This window comes from Canis lupus, chromosome 6, assembly GCF_003254725.2.
Source record: "Canis lupus dingo isolate Sandy chromosome 6, ASM325472v2, whole genome shotgun sequence".
In the NCBI taxonomy this organism is placed as follows: Eukaryota; Metazoa; Chordata; class Mammalia; order Carnivora; family Canidae; genus Canis; species Canis lupus.
Window position 1 is genome coordinate 27,926,822 of NC_064248.1, and position 22,251 is coordinate 27,949,072.

Here is a 22,251-nt window from a genome sequence, read left to right on the forward strand (position 1 = left end):
CGCCCCCCCGCGCACCCGCAGCGCCCTCCCCGCGCCCCCCCGCGCACCCGCAGCGCCCTCCCCGCGCCCCACATGCGCCTCTCTCCCTGCGCCCGCCGTGCCCCCCCGCGCCGCCCCATGCGCCTCTCCCCCCGCGGCCCCGCGCCCCCCGCGCGCCTCTCCCTGCGCCCCCCGTGCCCCCATGCACCTCTCTCCCCGCGTCCCCCCGCGCCCCCCAGGCTCCTCTCTCCCTGCGCACCACCCGCCGCAGGTGCGCCCCGGGACCCGCACAGACGCCGCGCTTCCCGGGCCCTGCAGGGGGCGCTGCGGAGGGAGGGCACGGAACCCTCCCCACCCCCTCCCCCGGGGCCGCCTCCCCTTTCCCACCCGCGGGCAGCTGGGTCTATAAAGCGAGGCGTCCCCGGCGACCCGGGAGATTTGGGCTCCCCTGCCTGGGAGGTGTGCCAGACCTGAGCTCTCCACCCAGTGTCTTCTCCGCTGTCCCCCCAGTTGGAGATCTGTAAGTAGGGTGGTCCTGGGGCGGGGTGGGGGGGCAATAGGGTAGGGGCTTTGAGGGTCCCATGGGGCACCCTACAGGGGCTGGAGCGGTGAGGGCTCTGCTTGTCAGCCTCTCAAGGACTGTGGTGAGGAAGTGGGGAGTCACAATTTTCATTTCTCTGCCCGGTCAGCCTCAATTTTCCCCAAACCAGCATCTCCCAAGGTTGCCAATGCTAAGGACCGCCTTGGGGGTACTTAAAAGACAGCAGTTCCGGGGGCCACCTCCCCATCCACTTGAATCCAGAAAACCTGCTTAAAAACCAACCAAACCAAAGAGGAGTCCCAGACAATTCTTATAAAGCAAATCCGGGAGATGTGATCCCTTAACATCTCAGAGGACCAGCTTCCACGGGCTTCTAATTTTTATTTTAGGCACAAAGTGCAACTGAACTCACTGAAAAGTCATTTCCAGTCACAGAGGCGGGCACAGTAACGTTCCAAGTGGATTTGGAAGCCCGGCTTAATTCTTTTGATAATGTGTTAAATCAGTTAAAAACACGTGGGCAGATACTCCGAAGAAAGAGGGGAGTTTTTCACCAGTTTAGAGGATGTGCTTGCGGATGTCCCCGGAGAGGTAGGACTGGTTGAGACACAGTATATTCATACAGCCCAGTGTTCATGCAGACCACCCCCCACCCCCCTCCAAAGTTAAAAAAAAAAAAAATCTTAACCCAGTTGACCCCCACCCAGACGGATGCTCGAGCCTCAATTTGCATCCACGACCTGCAGGTGTATTAGGGAAGGTGGCGCCGGACTGTGGGCAGCGCGGCTGGTACAAATGTTGCTCTCACCTGCCCTGGAAGGTGGGCAACGTGTGAGAAAGAGCGTGGCTGGTGCCGTTTTCACCCCGCATGGAGAGCGGGGGGTGGGGGGGGCGGATTTTGCTGCTTCTGGAAAAGCACCGTTCAAAGCCATGCTGATCAAGAAGTTAGAGAAGAGAAATTACTTAGAAACCCAGGCCAGAGAGTGTGGAGCGTTAAGAGCTGATGGGTTAAATTGCAGCGTGGCCCGGGGTTGGCCAGGGGAGGGCAGGCCGACTGTTGGTGAGGCTCCTTGCACACTTGGGTTCTGTTTGGTCTTCTCCATTGGTTTCGTTTTCTTGAAGATGCTCGGCTCAAAGGCAGTGGCTGGCAGTGTTCAAAATACAGGACGTGGTCTCTCTGGAGGGAACTCTTCCCTCTGCGTTTTGCCACCGAGACCGCCAACACCGACGGGATACGTAGGTGCCAGGCACGGTAGCTGTGTTTGATGCAATTTAGTAGGGAGCTCAGTGAATCGCCGCAACCACCTTTCAAAGGAGGCATCGTGATGCCTGTTGAGTAAAAAGGCAGCCTAGGCTCAGAGAGGTTCTAGAACTTCCCTAGCATCACCCAGCTGGCAAGTCGTGAAACCCATCCCTGGGTCTGTCTGATGCCAAGGCTGTAGCCCTGACCCTATTGTCTTTACCATGCACAAATATTCTTTTTGGAACCAGGCTTGGGGGCGGGGGGCAGTGCACAAAATGCTTCCAGGAAGGCAAATATTTATCATCTTCTCTTTGAGGCAAACAACCAAATGACCTTTTTTGAGTTTAAAATAAAATGCATTGTTTGTCCCCTGTGGTGGGCGGTCGGGGCTGCCATCGGGACAGTCCGCCACATGAGCTGGCCGGGCCTTCCACAAGAAGCTTCTGGGCTTCGCCTTGTACCCACCATGATTTTCTATTTTCCTGACTGACATAGACGTGTTATTCCGTACAAGGTATTTGTTATGGGTTTGTTATCATTACTTTTCTGTCCAGGGGCTGAGATTGAGGCAAACATGCCCATGTATGGTAGCGTTTTCCACGAAGCCATCCCCGGCTCGCTTGCAAATTAGCGTCCTATTGCAGCCTTGCTGGTCGTGACTCTGGAGATTTCTCTGCCCTGGTTCTTGCCGATGGGGAACAAGTGAAGGAGCCCCAACGAGAAGACCTTTGGGAGGGAAGAGGGCTGACTTTTTCTTGCTCCTCTCTTATGTGGAGGCTTTATTTATTTATTTATTTTTAAAATTTTGACCACTCAGGTTTATTAAGCTACCACTTTCCAAGGTGGGGAATAAAGAACAGGACTTCTGGTTCTGGAAGAAGGTGATTATCTTTGTGAGACCCTCTTGCACCGATGGTCAGTGACCCCAAGGCTTCACTAGGGCTGTGAGGGATGCCGTCCAGTCCTTTGATGAGCTTCTTTAATACTCTACAGTCCTGTCCCTTGATTCGTGAGCAGGTCCCCACTGTCTCCCTGTTGCACGTCCGCCCCTGGCATTGTCTCCTCTGCGCTGCCCCTTCCCGGAGCTCGGCCCCACAGAAGGGTCGCTCAAACCAGCTCATCAGAATCTTGCCTCTTCATCAACTGCCAATTACCTGAGTCCCTTACCCAGCATTGGGGGCTCATTACTGACTGAATCAGTTGGCCAACTTAGGACCCCTAATCTTCAAGAAGGGAAGAGGAACCATTCTGGAGGCTGTGATGTCCAGTGTCAAGGTTCTTGGTGAGGACACTCTTCCAGATTGGAAGGAGGGTGTCTTCTCGTTGTCTGCTCACATGGTCTCTCCTGGAAGTTTTATCTTTTTTTAAGGGGGTGGAGAGTCTCTTCTTTCTGCAGGACCCCAAACCCAAGCAGGTGGATTTTCTGTGGTAGGCACAACCGTGTGATTCTAAAATCAGATAGGCATCGGATTTTCCTGGAAAACCAAGTCCAGTGTTAAATCCACCAGGATCCTAGAATGTCATGAGCAAACCTAGAAATCATCTGCACTGGACTTTGCAAACCTCAGCTTTTCCATCCGAAAAATGGGGTGGGGAAGAGCTAATGTTTGTTGAACTCTTTTGCCAGTCAACATGCTAAGCTCTTTACTGGCATCGTTTTACCAACTTTACAGCAACCCTTTGGAGCAGATATTATTACTGTTTTACTAGTGTGCTCTGAATAACTGGCTCAAGATAGCTTGACTGGCCAAGGAGGAGGAATGGATTCTGCAGATCTAGCTCTTTCGAACTCTACAGCCCACGGTATTGCCCTGTTGGGAGGATTAAGTGGGATAATGCATATGAAGGGTTTAACACAGCACCTGGCCCCTGGCAAACTTCAGTGGACAGTTTTTTATAATGTACGTGACCAGAGACTTTGAGGATTTTGCTCAATGTGGCAAGGCCGGTACTTGGCAGAACCAGAAAGCCTATTGTGCGGCCTCTCTGTAAAGGAGAAACTTGGCCCTAATTTCCCTTTTCTGTAATATTTTCACAAACCCGACTCCTATTTGCCCTGAAGATGGTTGCTAGAATTTTCTTTGATGTTAACATGGCCACACTTCCTCCCTGTGCCAGGAACACCACAGATTCCAGCTACACTGGCCTGTTTGTGATTCATGTAGGGTCGCGATGGCATCCTTTAAGAGCTCACCCGTGAACAGAAGACCTGTCTGGCTTTTACAGTGGCTCTTTTGCTCCCTGGGCTCTCCGGCCTCCACCTCTGACCTTGAAAGAATTTAACCATGGCCACACATTGGAGGAAAGGCTGAGTTTGGAGAAAGCCAAGCAGGACTTTGAAGGAAATTTTATAAGGATCAGATGAAGGAGGAAGGAGCTAGTGGTGCTGTTTCTGCCGTGGGGAGTCCCGTAGCTTGGACTTGAATCGGTTATTCAGAGGCTTGGAAGGAACAGCCCTCATCAGAAGTCCCCAAGAAAGGGCCACAGGACTCCCCCTTGCTCATTAACGCAGGCTTGACCTTGCAAGGTCATGATACCCATTCCTTCCTTACCCTGGAGCAGCAAAGCGTGCAGCCAATGATACAGAATCCCAAAAGGAGCCAGTTGGGGTCATGATCACCCCTAGGCCAAATGTCCTTCTTCCTGACTCCGTCTCCCCATCCCCTCCTCATTCTTTCTCATCCCTGGAAGTAATCATGGGTAGTATAGTCTCATGTATCTTTCCAAAACTTTCCTACGTTGAATTTCCTTTTTTTTTTTTTTTTTCTTACACAAATATTGGCATTCTGGAAATTAGGGTGGTTTTTTTCCTCCCCTCTTAATCATAGATCTTCAACATCTTTCTAAATCAGCATGTTTTGGCATTTTAAAAAATCAGCTGCATAATACCCTATTATTTGAAAGTACAGCTTCTTATGAAACAGCCTCTTATGGAAACATACCAGCTGCTCCCCATCGTTTATAAAGAGTACTTTGGGGACCATCCTTATATCTATTTTTGTCTGATTACATGAGTTTATTTGTCAGATAAATTCCCAGCAATGCAATGGCTAAGTCAGAGGCCATCCACATTTATTTTTATTTATTTATTATTATTATTATTTTTTTTTTTTGAGAGAGAGAGAGAGAGAGAGAGATTGAGAGGGGCGGACGGAAGAGAGGGGGAGAGCAGGGGAGGGGAGGAGGAAGAGGGAGAAAAAGAATCTTGGGCAGGCTCCATGCCCAGCTCAGAGCCCAACACAGGGCTCGATCTCACAACCCTGAGATTGTGTCCTGAGCTGAAATAATGAGTCAGATGCTTAACTGACTGAGCCGCTCAGGGGCCCCAGAATGCACATTTTAAGTAGATATGGGGCAGCCCGGGTGGCTCAGCAGTTTAGTGCCTGAGCCTTCAGCTCAGGGCCTGATCCTGGAGACCTGGGATCGAGTCCCACGTCAGGCTCCCTGCATGGAGCCTGCTTCTCCCTCTGCCTGTGTCTCTGCCTCTCTCTCTCTCTGTGTGTGTTCTCATGAATAAATAAATAAAATCTTTAAAAAAAAATAGATAGATATGAGAAATACCTGTTGCATTTGAGACTATACATTTACCATAAGCTCTCTCATGCCAGAGTTGTAAGCTACAAAATACAATGGGGCTTTTAGGGCCAGAAATGACCAGTTCTCTCTAACCCAAAAGTGTTTTCTTTTTTTTTTTTTTTTTAAAGATTTTATTTATTTATTCATGAGAGAGAGAGAGAAGCAGGCTCCATGCAGGGAGCTCGATGTGGGACTCGATCCCAGGACTCCAGGATCACGCCCTGGGCTGAAGGCAGATGCTCAACCACTGAGCCACCCAGGTGTCTGTCAAAAGTGTTTTCCATAGGAGCGACACTGTCTCTTGCTAACAACCAAGTTCTCTTGGTAGGGGAGAAAAATCATCTCTCTATGAACTAAAAAAACTTCCTTCCAGAGTGCCTTTAAACACAATATTTAAATGAGTTAGGCAGGGAGCCTGGGTGGCTCAGTGGTTGAGCCCCAGGATCGAGTCCCGTGTCGGGCTCCCTGCAAGGGGCCTGCTTCTCCTTCTGCCTATGTCTCTGCCTCTCTCTCTGTGTCTCTCATGACTAATTAATATCTTAAAAATAATAATAATAAATGAGTTAGGCAGATGTACTAAAGCAACACTGAAGTGGCCATTTCGCTGCCCACCTTCTACCTGTCAAGTGAGGTCGGGACCACATTTTCGGGAGGTGGGGTGTGTGACTGATGGATGTGCAGTGAGGGGGCCAGGCCGTGCAGCTGGGAAGAGCGTTTCTACTCATGTCAGGCAGATCTGGTTTTAAATCCGGGCTCCAACTGTTTTACACAGGAAGGCTTTTAATGTAGGTGACTTTCTGGGATCCCTATAATCTTAAAGGAATGATAGATTATGCTCACCTTGTGGAACACTTAGGACACCTAGTGCGCTCGTGTATTTAATGAATGGCCTGGCCTGTTACCCCATGAATAGAAGGGGCCCGGTAATTATGGTGCTATTATTAGTCATAGAGTCCAGTTACCTCGTGGGGACAGCTTGGGGCCGGGAGAACTGGTGCATCCAGGGAGCCTGGTCCCTCTCCTGCTTCCCTCTACACATCTGGCTCCTCCCACACCTAGGCCAGGCCTTGACCTAGTTTCTGTGATGCAGAGGGCCTTCTAGCAGGTGGACTGTGTTCTAGATCAGGCTCAGAGGGCGTTTGTTTTGTCTGCATGGCACTTAAAAACGTGCAGTGATTTAATTTGAGGGGTGGCTCTCTCTCGTACCTAAATTCAGACTTCTGGGTCTGTTGAACACCTGGTAATGCAGGGCCCACCCTCTCACTGGGTGACCCACCATCTCTAGGCAGGGTGAGAGGGTGCTGGCCAGCCACCTCTAGCCTGCGTCACTCTACGTTCCTCACCTGACCCTGGGGACACTTAGGTTTGTGTCTCTGGCCTAAGCTCTTGAGCTGGCAGCTTGGCAATGAAATCTTCAGGGAAGCTGTCAAGCAGGAGTGATGATGTGCAAATCCTACTCCATTTGGGCCCTGGAGTATTTTATGCACTTTTCATTAGTGCAGAAGCAGAAAGGGCAAAATCTTTTACCCCTGCATTCCTCGAGGGGGAGTAAAGCTGATGTGAAAACACATGAGAGCAGCTCAACAGTTTCGATTGGTCCAGTTTCAACCCTTTAATACAGAGTCACTGATGCCCTGAAATGTTAGCGCAAAATGTCCCCTGGAGTGAAAAAACGCGAGGCTCAGAGAGGCAGAGCGACTTGCCCAGAGTCACCCAGCAAATTCGTAGCAGAACTGGGACTTGTAACCCCTGTGGTCTCACGGAGGCTAAGGAAGAGCTCATTTGTGCTCAAAGGACGAAACAGTGTGGTGTTGGCGAGGCAGTCGGGACAGTGGACACGGCAGACACACTCGGCTGCGCCCAATGTTGGTGACACGGAGAGCAGCTGAGTCCTTTGTTTCCATCAAACTGTTTGAGAGCAGCCCTTGCTCAATAAACTGTCCTTAGTGGAGCAATAACCCTGCAAGTGCCCTTCTAGCCCCTGGAGCCGATGCAGGACAGCGGGGGAGGGGATGGCGGAGGAGGAGGAGGAGGCCTTGAAAGGAGGGTGGGGACCCCCCCATCTCCCTGGGGTCTGGCCCTCCAGGCGTCTGTCTCTTGTCTGATCTGCTGTCTTCACCTGTGTGACCTTCTGCTGTTGGCCTTCCAAGCGGGTGTGGACGAGGTAGCGGGTGTCCTCGGCTTTAATGGTCTTCCTAAGAGAGCCCTTGCTTTTTCTCTAAAGCAGTGGTTCTCACTAGGGACACTTTTGCCCCCCAAGGGGCATCTGGCAACGTCCAGAGTTGTCACAACCAGCAGGAAGGGTGGCTCCTTGGCGGGGAGTAGTTGGGACCCCGGGGTCCTACACATCCTGCGATGTGCAAGTCAGCCCTGTCCCCAACCAGAGAATCAGCCCCAAGTGTCCGGAGTGCCCAGGCTGGAAGCCCCTGCTTGGAGCGAAGGACCACGGCAGGGGCAGGGCGCCAGGTTTTGTTTCCAGGCGGCGCGCAGGGAATCCCTCACTGGCTCGCGCTCCCCCATCGCTGTGGCAAATTTTTTTTTTCTTTTTGCCAGCTGCCTTTTTTTAAAGATTTTATTTATTTATGGCATTTTTTTTTCTTTTTACCAGCTGCCTTTTTTTTTTTAAAGATTTTATTTATTTACGGCAATTTTTTTTCTTTTTGCCAGCTGCCTTTTTTTTTTTTAAGACTTTATTTATTTACGGCAATTTTTTTTCTTTTTGCCAGCTGCCTTTTTTTTTAAGATTTTATTTATTTAAGGCATTTTTTTTTCTTTTTGCCAGCTGCCTTTTTTTTTTTTAAAGATTTTATTTATTTATTCACGAGAGACACACACACACAGAGAGAGAGGCAGAGACCCAGGCAGAGGGAGAAGCAGGCTCCCTGCAGGGAGCCAGATGTGGGACTTGATCCCAGGTCTCCAGGATCACACCCTGGGCTGAAGGTGGAGCCAAACCGCTGAGCCACCGGGCTGCCCTGCCAGCTGCTATTTATTTGTCCCCGCACCTCCCCTGATGCTCGATCTGAGGCATCTTGCTAGCTGCCAGCCCCCCAAATGGTGAAGACTCAAGGTTCTGCGTGCCTGGCCGGAGCACATTCTTGCAATGATGACAGCAATTTATCTGGAGCCTCCAGCACTGATCTGGGGTGATTCTCAGGCTGGCCTCTAGTTCCCACGGTCCTCGAGTGCTCCCTGCTTGTTTCAAAGAAGGCGAACAAAGCAGAAAAGGTCACCTTGGAAATAGCCCTTTGTTCAGATTCCACCAGAGCTCGCTGTGCCATGATGGGCAAGTGGCTTAACCTCTCTGTGCCTGTCTCCTCATCCGCAAATCAGAGTTAATGGGGCACCTTGGTGTTTATGAGGGGGTTAAATGAGATAATAGCTGGTACCCAGTAAAGATTTAGCAGCTCTGATCACTAATATTAGTGGTAGTAATTTGGTAGGCTCACTGAATTTCCTCAAGGGCACATCTGTCGGATTCCATCAGGGTTTGGTGGGAAAAGAGGTCTGTGGCCAAATGTTTTGAGGAGCCTCGGGCGTAAAATCGCTTTTGGGATTCAGACCTTGCCAAGGTCTTGGATGTCCTGATTCTGTCCTGATTCTTGCTCTGTCTCTCCACGACAGAGGTAGGGGCTGGGAGCCTGGGGGAATGGGAACGAGGGGGAAGTTGTGCTTTTCAAGTGGATTCAACCGCAGAATCTTTTTTTATTTTTTGAAGAGTATCCTGACCTCCCTGAATCCCACCCAACCTCCACCCCTAATTTCAAGGGATTAGGGTTCCAAGGAGCACAGTCTGGGAAATGCCGTTCCAGGGTGAAGCCAGGCTCCTCTTTCCTTTGACTAAAGCAGATTTCGCACTTGGTAACTGTCAGAAGCATCAAAGCCGTGAGAAGCAAGCCAGCTTCTCTCGCTCCTTTTTTGGACAGAGACCGACTCTTTGCACTTGATCTAGTTTGTGTTTCTGAATCCTAGATTAGACACGGTTCCCGGCGGTGGGGATCCTGTATCCTTTTATTTTTCTGGGTTTTGTTTGTTTATTTGTTTGTTTGTATTTTTATTTTTTCTGGTTTTCTGACTTTTTAGGCAGCTGACCAACATCACAATTCGAGAGAGCCCACTTGGTTGTGTCACTGCTCAGAACAAATCAAATACATCCCCGGCCCTCTTGAGTATATCTGGCTCCTATTGTATTGTATTGTATTGTATTGTGTTTATTTTATTTTAAAGATTTTATTTATTTATTCATGAGAGACACACAGAGACACAGGCAGAGGGAGAAGCAGGCTCCATGCAGGGAGCCCGATGCGGGACTCGATCCCGGGCCTCCAGGATCACACCCCAGGCTGAAGGTGGCACTAAACCACTGAGCCAACCAGGGATCCCCTCTGGCTCCTATTTTATTTTTATTTTTTATTTTTTATTTTTTATTTTTTATTTTTTTTTAAACTATAAGAGACTCTTTTTTTTTTATTTATGATAGTCACAGAGAGAGAGAGAGAGAGAGAGGCAGAGACACAGGCAGAGGGAGAAGCAGGCTCCATGCACCAGGAGCCTGACGTGGGATTCGATCCCGGGTCTCCAGGATCGCGCCCTGGGCCAAAGGCAGGCGCCAAACCGCTGCGCCACCCAGGGATCCCTGGCTCCTATTTTAAACACTTTTCCTTGCACAACTAATTTAAGTGTCCTTAACCAATTAACCTGGCTCTGCTGTGTGACCTCAGGCAGATTCCTTCACCTCTCTGAGCCTCTGTTTCCATATCTGTAAGGTGGAGCTGCCTGTAACACCCCGCTCCGAAGGCTGTGCTGTCTTTGCTAGATGATCCTGCATGTGAGCGATTCAGCCCAGGGCCTGTATGGGGTCTGTGAGTGTTAACTGTCACTCTTTGTATTCAGAAAACTTGGCCCTGGGGATGATGTACAAGCCGAATGGGAGATGGTGGATATTGACATTGCTTACACATAGATGAGAATTGTACTCATTTTATGTAGGAATATTTTTCCTTTTAAGGAAAAATATCAAACTTGCGGAAGTCAGCAGAACAGCGTAACCCACCTGCAGGCACCCCAGCCCTCAACCCCAGGCTTGTCAGTTCAGCTACAACGATTCCCTCTGTCTCTGAAAGGAAAGACTCTAAATACTTTTTTAAAAAAGATTTTACTGTTTATTTAAAAGAGAGAACATGAGCAAAGAGAGAGAAGCAGACTCCCCTCTGAGCAGGGAGAGCCATGTGGGGCTCGATCCCAGGACCCCGAGATCATGATCCAAGCCGAAGGCAGGTGCTTAACCCACTGAGCCACCCAGATGCCCCTCTAAATACTTTTTAAAAGTTTATTCACTTAAGTCATCTCTACACCTAACATGCGGCTCAAACTCACAACCCCAAGATCAAGAGCCCCATGTTCCTCCCAGGCACCCCAGGAAAGGATCCTAAATAGAGGAAGTCATAGTACCTTTGTCACCCCCCAAAATTGAACAAATTCCCTAATATAAACGCTATCGAGTTGATGTTTGAATTTTCTAGAGTGGCTCTTACGTTTTTGGAGGGGTTGTCAAAATTTTGGTTTTTTTCTCACAATTGCATGTCACTTAAAGCTTTCCATGCAAGGGGTGGCTTTTTAAAAATGCAAAACGTGGGATGCCTGGGTGGCTCAGTGGTTGAGCATCTGCCTTCAGCCCAGGGCGTGATCCTGGAGACCCAGGATTGAGTCCCACATCAGGCTCCCTCCGTGGAGCCTGCTTCTCCTTCTGCCTGTGTCTCTGCCTCTCTCTGTGTGTCTCTCATAAATAAATAAATAAAATCTTTAAAAAAAAAATAAAAATGCAAAACGTGCCCTTCTCTCTGATTTGCCCTCGTACGTGTGCCCTGCGGGGAGAAGGGGCTTCATTCCCTCCCTTCCCCCCTCTGTGTTTGTCTTTTATTGTCCTTGCTGGACCTTTTCATTGTGGAAGTGTTCCAATGCATGCACAAGTAGGGAGAATGTTAGGACACACTCCCTGGCACCTGCCGCTCCACTTTGACCATGATCAAGCTGGAGACGCGTCTTTGTTGGCCTTCAGCTCCTATTTTTCCTCTGTCTCCAAGCTCCTTTGAGTTTATAGGTTCCTCTCCTTTCTTCTGTACTTTACTAATGAAGTAGAGTCATTTGTCCTATGCCTGCCCACCTGTGGACTTTGTTGCATTCCCCCCACCAGCCCTCCATGACTGTATTGAGCATGATCCCTGTGCCTGGCGTTTGTGGACACTAGACCCAAAGGCTTTGTCCGCTTTGGCCCCTGACTCCCTCCCTTTTGCCTTTCTGGAAGAATATTTCCTTGATGCTAGTGGCGCTCTGGATGGCATCCCATCTGGAGGTACGTGTATCTGATCGACAACTTATTATGATAATAAGGTTAATTTAGCACATTTAGGTGATGCCATCCTCATGCACCGATGATAAAGCTCTGCATCTGCTTTTCATCTAACACCGTGGGTCTGACCGCTTGGACTCAGACCCGCATCCTCAGCATCACCCAGGGGAACTTGTTAAACGTGCAGATCCTGGGGCTCCTCCCAGCCCTGCTGATTCAGAAGCTCTGGGGGGAGGGCCCAGCCGTCTGGGATTTCACAAGCCCCCAGGGGAGGCTGGTGCACGGAGACGTGTGCAGCCTCTGGTCTGATGATTTTAGCAGCTACAGATGGTCATCGTCAGGGCCCGTTATTTTATTAGGAGTTCCCAAATTGCTACATTTCTAGTTTTGTCGTTTCTTCTACATTTGTTAAGTGACATTGTCCCAAGTAGCGGGAGTGTTCTCTAACAACAGTTAAAAATGAGGTTGCAGGAGGGATGCTCCTGGGGTAACGTCCCATGAAAAACCTGCAAGAGTTTAAAAATGCAGGAAATGTGATTTTTTTTCAAAGATTTTATTTATTCACGAGACACACACACACAGAGAGAGAGAGAGAGAGAGAGAGAGAGAGAGGCAGAGAGAGAAGCAGGCTCCATGCAGGGAGCCTGATGTGGGCCTCGATCCGGGGTCTCTAGGATCACACCCTGGGCTGAAGGCAGGTGCTAAACCACTGAGCCACCCAGGGATCTCCAGGAAATGTGATTGTTAAACTTAAGTTTGTATGCACTTCTTATTTCACTTCTTGGAGTGACGAAGTAATTACTCAGATTTAGGGAATAAGTTGCTCATTTCTCCACCTTCTTTTTTTTTAATTTTTATTTATTTATGATAGTCACACACAGAGAGGCAGAGACACAGGCAGAGGGAGAAGCAGGCTCCATGCACCGGGAGCCCGACGTGGGATTCGATCCCGGGTCTACCAGGATCGCGCCCTGGGCCAAAGGCAGGCGCCAAACCGCTGCGCCACCCAGGGATCCCTCTCCACCTTCTTAAAAATGAACTATTACAGGGGTGCCTGGATGGCTCAGTTGGTTAAGTGACTAATTCTTTTTCTTTAAGATTTTATTTATTGATTCATGACAAACGGAGAGAGAGGCAGAGACACAGGCAGAGGGAGAAGCAGGTTCCCTGTGGGGAGCCCAGTGCAGGACATGATCCCAGGACCCTGGGATCACACCCTGAGCCGAAGGCAGATGCTCAACCCCTGAGCCACCCAGGTGCCCCAGTGGCCAACTCTTGATGTCTACTCAGGTGGTGATCTCGGGGTGGTGATCTCGGGGTGGTGAGATCGAGCCCTGCATGGAGCTCTGAGCTCAGCAAGGAGTTGGAGGCTGCTTGAGACTCTCCCTCTCCCTCTGCCCCTCCCTCTGCTTGTGTGCTCTCTCTCTCTCTCTGAAATAAATAAATAACTCTTAAAAACAAAAATGAGCTACTAGATCAGGACTTTTAGAAGAATTAACCACCCCCTCTGAGCATATCAGTTTCTGTTTTTTCTTACTGTTATTTTCACCCCGGAAAGAGAAAAGTGGCCGCATCTGCATCTCAGGAGTTGGCTGCCCTTTCATGGGATATGGGGGTACTCCATCTCCATGGGATTTGGGGTCCCCGCGTGGGTGTCATCTTGGTGAATTCAGAGGAGTTGTGAATTCTCTGCTGAAGTAGGGGTGGCAGCCACACAGTATGTCCTGGTGGCCACCCCTCCTAACTCACCCTGCGCCTTAGTTCCTGGGGGGTGGAGGGCACAGAGTGCAACCCACAGCAGTGGGTTGGGGAGGAAAGATGGGGAAGGTGGGAGGAGCCAGCTGACAGCACGTGTTATAGGGCAAGGGTATGATATGGTCGGGAATGGGCCACCAGACAGACTGATAAAGAGCCTGGTGTCTCAGCACCCTCCTTGCGGACACACACCTAGACAGTAGGAAGAAGACTGTCTCAGATGGGCTCCTCCTGTTGAGGGGACGTTGAATGACTTGAAATTTTACATAAAGACTTCTCTTTCTGAAAATTATTTAGTGACCTAGAGGAACAATTTGTATCAGGAAGACAGAATCAATATTTCGCTTCCCCTCCCCTCCTCATTACCAGTTTTCAAAATAATGTTTTTTTAAAACTTTTATTTATTTACTTGAGAGACACAGAGAGGCAGAGACACAGGCAGAGGGAGAAACAGGCTCCTTGCAGGGAGCCCGATGTGGGACTCGATCTCGGGACTCCAGGATCACGCCCTGGACTGAAGGCGGGCGTTCAACCACTGAGCCACCCAGGCGTCCCCAAAATAATGTCTTGATTGCCTGTCTTACATGGATGACCTTTGAAATTTATGTTAATCGTCATGCTTCGTGGATTTAAACATACTTTGCTTTACATCCCTATAGTTATTTTTCTTACTGATGTTCAAATTCTCCTACATTGGACCAGAGAACCATAGTTTAATATTTTATAGTGTCATAGAGTTTTTTTTAAAGTAATCTCTACACCCAACTCAAACCCTGAAATCAAGAGTCACATGCTCCACTGATTGAGCCAGGCAGGCGCCCCAGTCTTTTAGAGTTTTAAAAATGTATATACATATGTACCAAATCACAAGACAGATTCTCTTACAAATATTTCAATAAGCCTTATTGAGATATAATCTATATTCAGGAAAACTCACTATTTTTTTAAATTCACTGGCTTTTAAGGGTCTAGCCAGTGAGTTTTGATGAATGTATACAGTTGTGTAACCACCATAATCAGAATATAGAACATTTTCATCCCCCTGAAAGTTCCTTTGTGCCTCTTGGCAGTCAGTTCCTCTCCCTGCCTCTGGCAGCTGACTATACTTTGCTTCCTCCCATGATGGTTTTGCCTCTTCTAGATTTGTGTATCAGTGAGGTAATAGAGCCTTTTGGGTCTGGCTTCTTTGGCTTTGCCTAATGCTTTTGAGATCTGTTTTTTCTTCCTGAGGATGCTATTTAGGTATAATTTTAATTTAGAAATACATCATACACATCTTTGTATGATCAATGGTCACATCTTGTATGATTCCCTTCGTATGAAATGTCTACAAAAGACAAATATATAGAGAGAGTAGATTAGTTGGTGCCAGCAGTTGGGGATGGAGTGATGGCAGCCTGGCACAAGGGAACCCTTTTTGGGGTGATGGGAACGTTCCAAATTTTATTGTAGTGATACAATATCTGTGCACAACTCTGAAAATTTGCTAAAAGTCATTGAATTGTACATTTGCAAATGAGAGAATTTTATGGCATGTAAATGACCCTTTAATAAATATATTAAAAGAAAAGGAATTTTGGCATAAGAGGAAGTCCACACTGCATTTTCAGGGGAATTACCCGTGATGCATGGATGTCCCAGTTAAGAAGACATCACTGGGGGCACCTGGGTGGCTCAGTGGGTTAAGCATCTGCCTTCAGCTCAGGTCCTGATCCTGGGGTCCTGGGATTGAGCCCTGCATCATTAGGCTCCCTGCTCCCTCTGCCCCTCCCCCTACTTGTGCTTTCTCTCTCAAATGACAGAAAGAAAGAAAGAAAGAAAGAAAGAAAGAAAGAAAGAAAGAAAGAAAGAAAGAAAGAAAAATGCAATTTCAGATCAAAGAGTTTGTATAGATTTTAAGGTTTTTCCATCCAGAAGTGTGGTGTGTGCAGAGGCCCAGACCCTACAACCCTTGACAACACTGGATATTACCAGTAACTTTCACCTCAGCCAAGCTGATTGGGGAAAATCAACAGCTCCTTTCTTTAATTCATTTACTAGTGAGGCTGAGCATCATTTTCCTCATGCGTATGGGTTTTTTGAAGGTCTTTGGGGAAAAAAAAATATTTTTTTGTTGATCGTAAATTTAAAATTACAAAACTACAAATGTGATAAAAAGAGATCATCAAAAGTATATCCATGTTCACAGTAGCATTTTTCACAATAGTTGAAACATGGATGCAACTCAGGTGCCCATCAACAAAAGAAGGGATAAGCACAATGTGTTATACATATACGATGGAATAATCTTCTATTATAAAAGAAATTGGGAAAAAATGATAGAAAGTTAAAAATCCCTCTGGGGTGCCTGGGTGGCTCGGTTAAGCATCTGGCTCTTGATTTTGGCTGGGGTCATGATCTTTGGGTCATGAGATGGAGCCCCGTGTCAGGCTCTGCGTTAACAGGGAGTCTGCTTGAAATTCTCTTTCCCTGTCTCCCTCTGCCCCCACTCATGCTCTCTCTTTTTTTCTCTTAAAAAAAAAAAAAGTAGGTAAAAATCCCCTCCTAAGTATACTCAAAAGTGGGTATTTCTCCACATTTTTTTTGCCCATATTATTCTATATATTTTAAAATAAAAGTGGGATATTATACCTACTGTTTCCATTCTCCCTTTTATTTTTTAAAAAGCCTTGTTGACCTATAATTCACAAGCTATACACTCATCTAAATGGTACAATTCGGGGCAGCCCGGGTGGCTCAGGGGCAGCCTGGGTGGCTCAGCGGTTTAGCGCCGCCTTCAGCCCAGGCCCTGATCCTGGAGACCTGGGATCCAGTCCCACGTCGGGCTTCCTGCATGGAGCCTGCTTCTCCCTCTGCCTGTCTCTCTCTCTCTCTCTCTCTCTCTCTCTCATGAATAAATAAATAGAATCTTTAAAAAAATTTAAATAAATAAATAAATAAATGGTATGATTCAATGGCCTTTAGCATTTTCACAAAGCTGTGTATCCACAGCTATAATAAATTCTAAAATATTTCCATTTCCCCCCAAAAGAAGCCCTATACCCATGAGCTGTCACTCTCCCAGCCCCTGACAACCACTAATCTACTTCAATCTTTATGGATCTGCATGTTCTGGATATTTTATATAAATGGGATCACACAGAGTGTGGCCCTTTGTGACCGGATTCTTTCACTTGATGTAATTTTGTTGAGATTCCTCTGTGTTGCAGCGTGTATCAATCAGTACTTTCTTCCTTTTCTCAGGCTGAATAATATTTCAGCCTATAAATAGACCATACCAACCCCTGAATAGTATTTTGTTGTATGAAAATATCTTGGGACACCTGGGTGGCTCGGCGGTTGGGCATCTGCCTTGGGCTAAGGTCATGATCCCGGGTCCTGGGATCAAGTCCTACATCGGGCTCCCTGCAGGGAACCTGCTTCTCCCTCTGCCTGTGTCTCTGCCTCTCTCTCTGTGTCTCTTTTTTTTTTTTTAATTTATGATAGTCACAGAGAGAGAGAGAGAGAGAGGCAGAGACACAGGCAGAGGGAGAAGCAGGCTCCACGCACCGGGAGCCCGATGTGGGATTCGATCCCAGGTCTCCAGGATTGCGCCCTGGGCCAAAGGCAGGCGCCAAACCGCTGTGCCACCCAGGGATCCCTCTCTCTGTGTCTCTAATGAATAAATAAATCAACCTTAAAAGAAGAAAAAGAAAATATTGTGGTTGATGTGTCCAGCGCCATGATGATGGACTATAGGCAATGATGAAGATGTTCTTCTGAGGGGCTCTGGGTTGTTTCCATTCTTTGACCATATAAACAATACTGTAGGGCACATCTTCATACTTTGTGGAATGTCTCTGCAGACTGTGTTCCTAGGCATGCGAGGTGACAGATTCCTCTGTCTTTAGGGCTCAATTCTGGCCGGAGTCTGATGCTGTCCTTTCCTTCATTCCACAGGGGACCAACCAGGCACCATGGCACAGAAAGGCCAGCTCAGTGATGATGAGAAGTTTCTCTTTGTGGACAAAAACTTCGTCAACAGCCCAGTCGCCCAGGCTGACTGGGCTGCCAAGAAGCTGGTTTGGGTCCCTTCAGAAAAGCAAGGCTTCGAGGCAGCCAGCATCAAGGAGGAGAAAGGGGATGAGGTGATTGTCGAGTTGGTGGAGAATGGCAAGAAGGTCACGGTTGGCAAAGATGACATCCAGAAGATGAACCCACCCAAGTTCTCCAAGGTGGAGGACATGGCGGAGCTGACGTGCCTTAATGAAGCCTCTGTGCTACACAATCTGAGGGAGAGATACTTCTCGGGACTCATCTACGTGAGTATCTGGGGACAGCCAGTCACTTCTTCCCGGGCCTCCCGCACCTCTAAGGGAGGAAGAGCTTTAGAGAGATGTGTTTGGGGTACAGGTTGGGAGGAGGAGAGTTTGACCCGAGGGAGGCCGCATGGAGAGCTAGAATTCATTCAGACTTGGGTTCACACCTGTCCTGCCCCACCGAGTTCGGTGACCTCGAACAAATTCTCTCACTTACTGAAGCTTCAGTTTTCCTACTGGTGAAGTGGGAATAACCACCCTCCCCATATAAAGGAGGCGCAAAGATGCTATGTGGTCGCCAATGCGGAGGCCAGGGTGCGTGGCCAATGCTCAACAGGTTTCACTGAAATACTTCCTGTTCTTCCTTCATCTTGGAGATGAGGGGGAGCTCATAACCTCTTGGGAAGGCTGGAGCATCTGGGCAGCCAGGTGGGAGGAGACCTGGAGGCCTTCCCCATCACAAGTGGGAATTCCTAGATTGGAGCCGGGGCTCCTTGGGGTCAACGGTGTAGATCAGAGCAGCCAAGAGCTGCGTTGTCCACTAGGGTAGCCACTGGGCACGTGTGGCTAACTAAATTTAGATGCAAGTCAATTAGAAATCAGAATTCATTTCTTCAGTTGCACTGGCCAATGTCAAGTGCTCAAGAGCCACTAGAGGCTAGCAGCTGCTGTATTGGGTAGCACGGGATGGAACACTGTCATCCCCACAGGAAGTTCTGATGGGGGATGATGTGACACGGGGGGTGCACCTGTTCCTTGTGGGTTTGGACCAACTCCCCAGAGCAAGAAGGACATAGGTGGCCCCCCGGTGTCAAGTTGCTGGGAGCAGGGGTGTCCTTCCATTTAGCTTTTGTCTGTGTGCTTCTCACAAAGGGCACACTGATCCCTTGCGCGAATTACCTGGTTTCTCGGAAATTTCATTTCCCTCTCTGTGACATGAGCACAAGATTAGTACCGACCTCGTGAGTGGGTTAGTTGGCACGGGTCTGGGGACACTGCCAGCTCTCAGAATGCTAGGTGTTCCTACTGGCTATGTCACTGTTATGGTCCCTTTTCCTGGACCCTGTGCAAACTTGTGAGAACATTCCCTTCCATCATTACGTCCTCTGGCCCTGCCCTTGTCACGTAGCTGCGTGAAATTTACCCTTTAAAAAAAAATCCTTGTCCTCTAGAAAAAGGATCTGTGGATTTTCTTTTTTTCCTAGTTAGGAAAAGAAGTCACATTTACTACAGGAGAGTTGGTAAATTCAGAGAAGCACAGCAAAAACACAAAAACTCAGTCCTCCCCCAGAGGCAGCTGATGAAATGGTGCATTCGTGAGCTCTTTGCTCGTGTGAACGGTACATGTTTACATATACACAAGCCTGCACACATAGGCTGGCGGCTCACTTTTTTTCCGTGTATGAGTCAATGCTGAGCATCCCCACATTTCTGCTATTACCCCCCAAATACTACCATCTGAGGGGCTATGTAATCTGTCCTGCGGATGTGCCATAACTGGCTATCCATTCTTCATATGGATAGCTCAGAGTGGCTAACAGTGGCTTTTATATTTTTGTAAGAACCCAGAGGGAACAGAGGAGCGACCTGTAATTATCAAATCCCTCCTCTAACCCCTGTTGTGTGCCTTGACCCCTTTAATCAATACAACATCCATGGAACAAGCGTATGTGTCCCATTTAACAGGTGAGCAAGCTGATCTCAGCATGCTGAAGCCTATCCTAAACTTCCCTAACTAAGCAGCCAAGGTCCCCTTTATCCGAGCCACTCCTTGTATGGAAATACTATGGACTTGGAGCTGTTGGTACAGGGTGGGCATTTCCAAGGCCAGCCTGCCAGGAGCTGGGGGGTAGGCGGGGGTGGGGCGGGGGGATGAGGGCAGTGAGAGGTGGAACGGAGCTCTTCTAGGCCTCCCATCTAAGATATGTTCTCTCCCTCGGCGAGGTCAAGGACAGGCCCGTGTATAAATCTCACCTGCTGTCCTCTGACGTAGCATTTGATCCCAAAATAGAAATCAGAAAAAAAAATAATAAAGGGCTTATGAAGGTCCCGAGACCCAAAATATCTAATCTGACAGCAGATTAAAAAAAAATGAATCAAAGCGCTAAATTCCTGCTATGCTTCTCTGGACAGATTAGATGAAAAGCCTCTCAGCCTTGTGACCAGGTGCCTCCTCCTATCTCCTTTCTTTATGGTCAGGTTAGTCACTTAAATAGAACCGTTGTCCTTTAAAATTTTTTTTTTTAATTTTTATTTATTTATGATAGTCACAGAGAGAGAGAGGCGCAGAGACACAGGCAGAGGGAGAAGCAGGCTCCATGCACCGGGAGCCCGATGTGGGATTCGATCCCGGGTCTCCAGGATTGCGCCCTGGGCCAAAGGCAGGCGCCAAACCGCTGCGCCACCCAGGGATCCCCAGAACCGTTGTCCTTGATGGAGGAAATAAAGAGGGAGGTGGGGGAGGGAAAGCATACACATGACAGCAGGAGGTGTGGCCCTTGGGAGCAGGTGGGTGGCAGGTGATGCTGAGGCAGCCAGGGAGCCTGACTTGGCCCAGCTAATGAAGAGAACATTCTCCTCTGTTCTGCAAAGTGCACCTCGAATGAAGACCCTTGTCTTCTTGGTTCTAGAAGAGTCTTCTTGTCTTCTTGGTTCTAGAAGAGTCTGTGGAAGCCATGGGGTCTTGTGTCTGACCCCTGAGATGCAGGCTCTTACCTTACTTGTTCATGGTACACACATGACACAAGCATGTGAGCCCTCGTCCGCACTCACCTGCCCTTCTGGACGCTGGATGCTCTCTGCCAGGAGCTCAGTAGGACCGCTCAGCCATTGGCTCTGTCCTTTCTGTTGAGGGACAGGCAAGGGTTTCAGGCAGAGGAAGCTCAATAAAGTGTGTGCCTTGCCTGTGGTGGGTACTGTCCCGAGTCCTTCCCAACCCGTTTTGTCCTTTTACACCACTGGGGAGAGCGGTGCAGACCTCCCACCCTGCCCTTGACCTGTTCGAGGCAGAGAGCTGCCATGACTTGCCTGGGAAGGAACCCGGTTCAGACTCTGCCCTGCTTTTTTAGTCTCATTGTTGCAGATAAATTGGGGCTTAGAGGGGCGCCTGGGTGGCTCAGAGGCTAAGCATCTGTCTTCAGTTCAGGTCGTGATCCCAGTGTCCTGGGATCGAGTCCAGCATCAGGCTCCCTGCTCTGCTCGTGCCCCCACCCCATGAATAAATAAATAAAATCTTAAAAAAAAAAAAAAAAACAACTAGGCCTTAGAAAACTTGTATAACGTGATGAGAAACAGCTGGATCTTGAACCCAGGAAGGCTGGCTCTGGGACCAGTGCTTTGAACCACTACTCATTTAATCCTGCCAGTGAGGCTATTACCCCATTTCAGAGACCAGGGCTCTGAGCTCAGCTGCTCTTGGTCCTATTTCTGGAAGTGAGCAGAGCTGGGATCCAGGCAAGGCTTTCTGCCTCCGGGGCTGGAGTGATTGATACTACCTGTGGATGGTAAAGGGTGTGAGGGTAGCTGAAAGCTTGAGCAGGAGGAGATGGGTGTGGGCTAGGGCAGGTGGGGATGATGCCATGGGTGCCATTAGCTTGGAGCTGGACAACCGTTAAGTGCACAGAAGGAAGAAGTCCAACTTTTTAATTATGATTTCTTGGGCAGCTACTAGGTTGCAAGTTGTTGGTGCAGAGTGAGTGATTTTTTTAAAATAATTGAGCTAATTTGGTATATCTCCTTTTCCTATCCACCTTACCCCCCCCCCCCCAAAAAAAAAGAAAAGAAAGAAAATCTCAGTTTCTGGCATTGCTTGAAAAAGCAGAGGATCTGATACCCCTGGGCCCAGGTTGCTAGGTGACTGCCATGTTAGGTGGGGTGTGGGCACTGTTTTTCCATAGGCCTCACTGCTCCCTGCTGTCTTCCAGGGAGAGTCCCCTTCCCGGGGCTGAGTTTTTTCATTGTTGATCACTACACCTACTTTTTCTTCATACCTGGTTAAGTGCACTCATCTCCAAGCTGCTTGATCTCTGTAAACAGGGGGACTTCCTACCCCTATGCCAACGGCTTGGGGTTGGGAACATGATCCAGAGCAAATGTAGATGGACTTCCCTATCCATTGGGTTTCCAAGCCCAAATTCCCCACCCAAGAACCCCAAAGGATATTTTCCTGGTTCTGATTGCACTATTCTGGGAAGACCAGGAGGTAAGGAGAGGCCTTCCTTCCAAAATCGAGCAGGTGACAATATTTTCATCTTAGACACTTGGCCCAATGACTTGAAGGAGTATCTGCCCGGGGATGCTGAGAGCAGGCTGTGAGCAGAGGCCTCCTGAGTCCTCGAGGGTCCTGGAGGATGGAAATAAGATCTACAAGTGTACCAGGTCTCAGAAGGTAGAAAGAAAACACAGCTGGAAGCTTCCCATTATTGAGCTCCATGAGCTCAGTGTCTAGACCTCTTGAATTGTTATTGCTTCAAAGAAGCTTTCCACTAACACAAGGCTATCCATGCACAGA

At 48.6% G+C, this 22,251-nt stretch overlaps 1 protein-coding gene across 4 annotated transcripts in view; it reads left to right on the forward strand.

Annotated features, from left to right (window-relative positions):
• The first annotated feature begins 360 nt into the window (after nt 1-360).
• Nucleotides 361-22,251, forward strand: part of MYH11 (myosin heavy chain 11) — a 115,364-nt gene continuing 93,473 nt past the window's right edge. For all 4 annotated transcript variants that reach the window (XM_025416418.3, XM_025416419.3, XM_049111358.1 and 1 more), the window contains exons 1-2: nt 361-499; nt 17,383-17,744. In XM_025416418.3, coding sequence (XP_025272203.1) covers nt 17,400-17,744 — 345 coding nt within the window. In that variant the 5' untranslated portion in view covers nt 361-499; nt 17,383-17,399. The remainder of the gene's footprint in view (nt 500-17,382; nt 17,745-22,251) is intronic.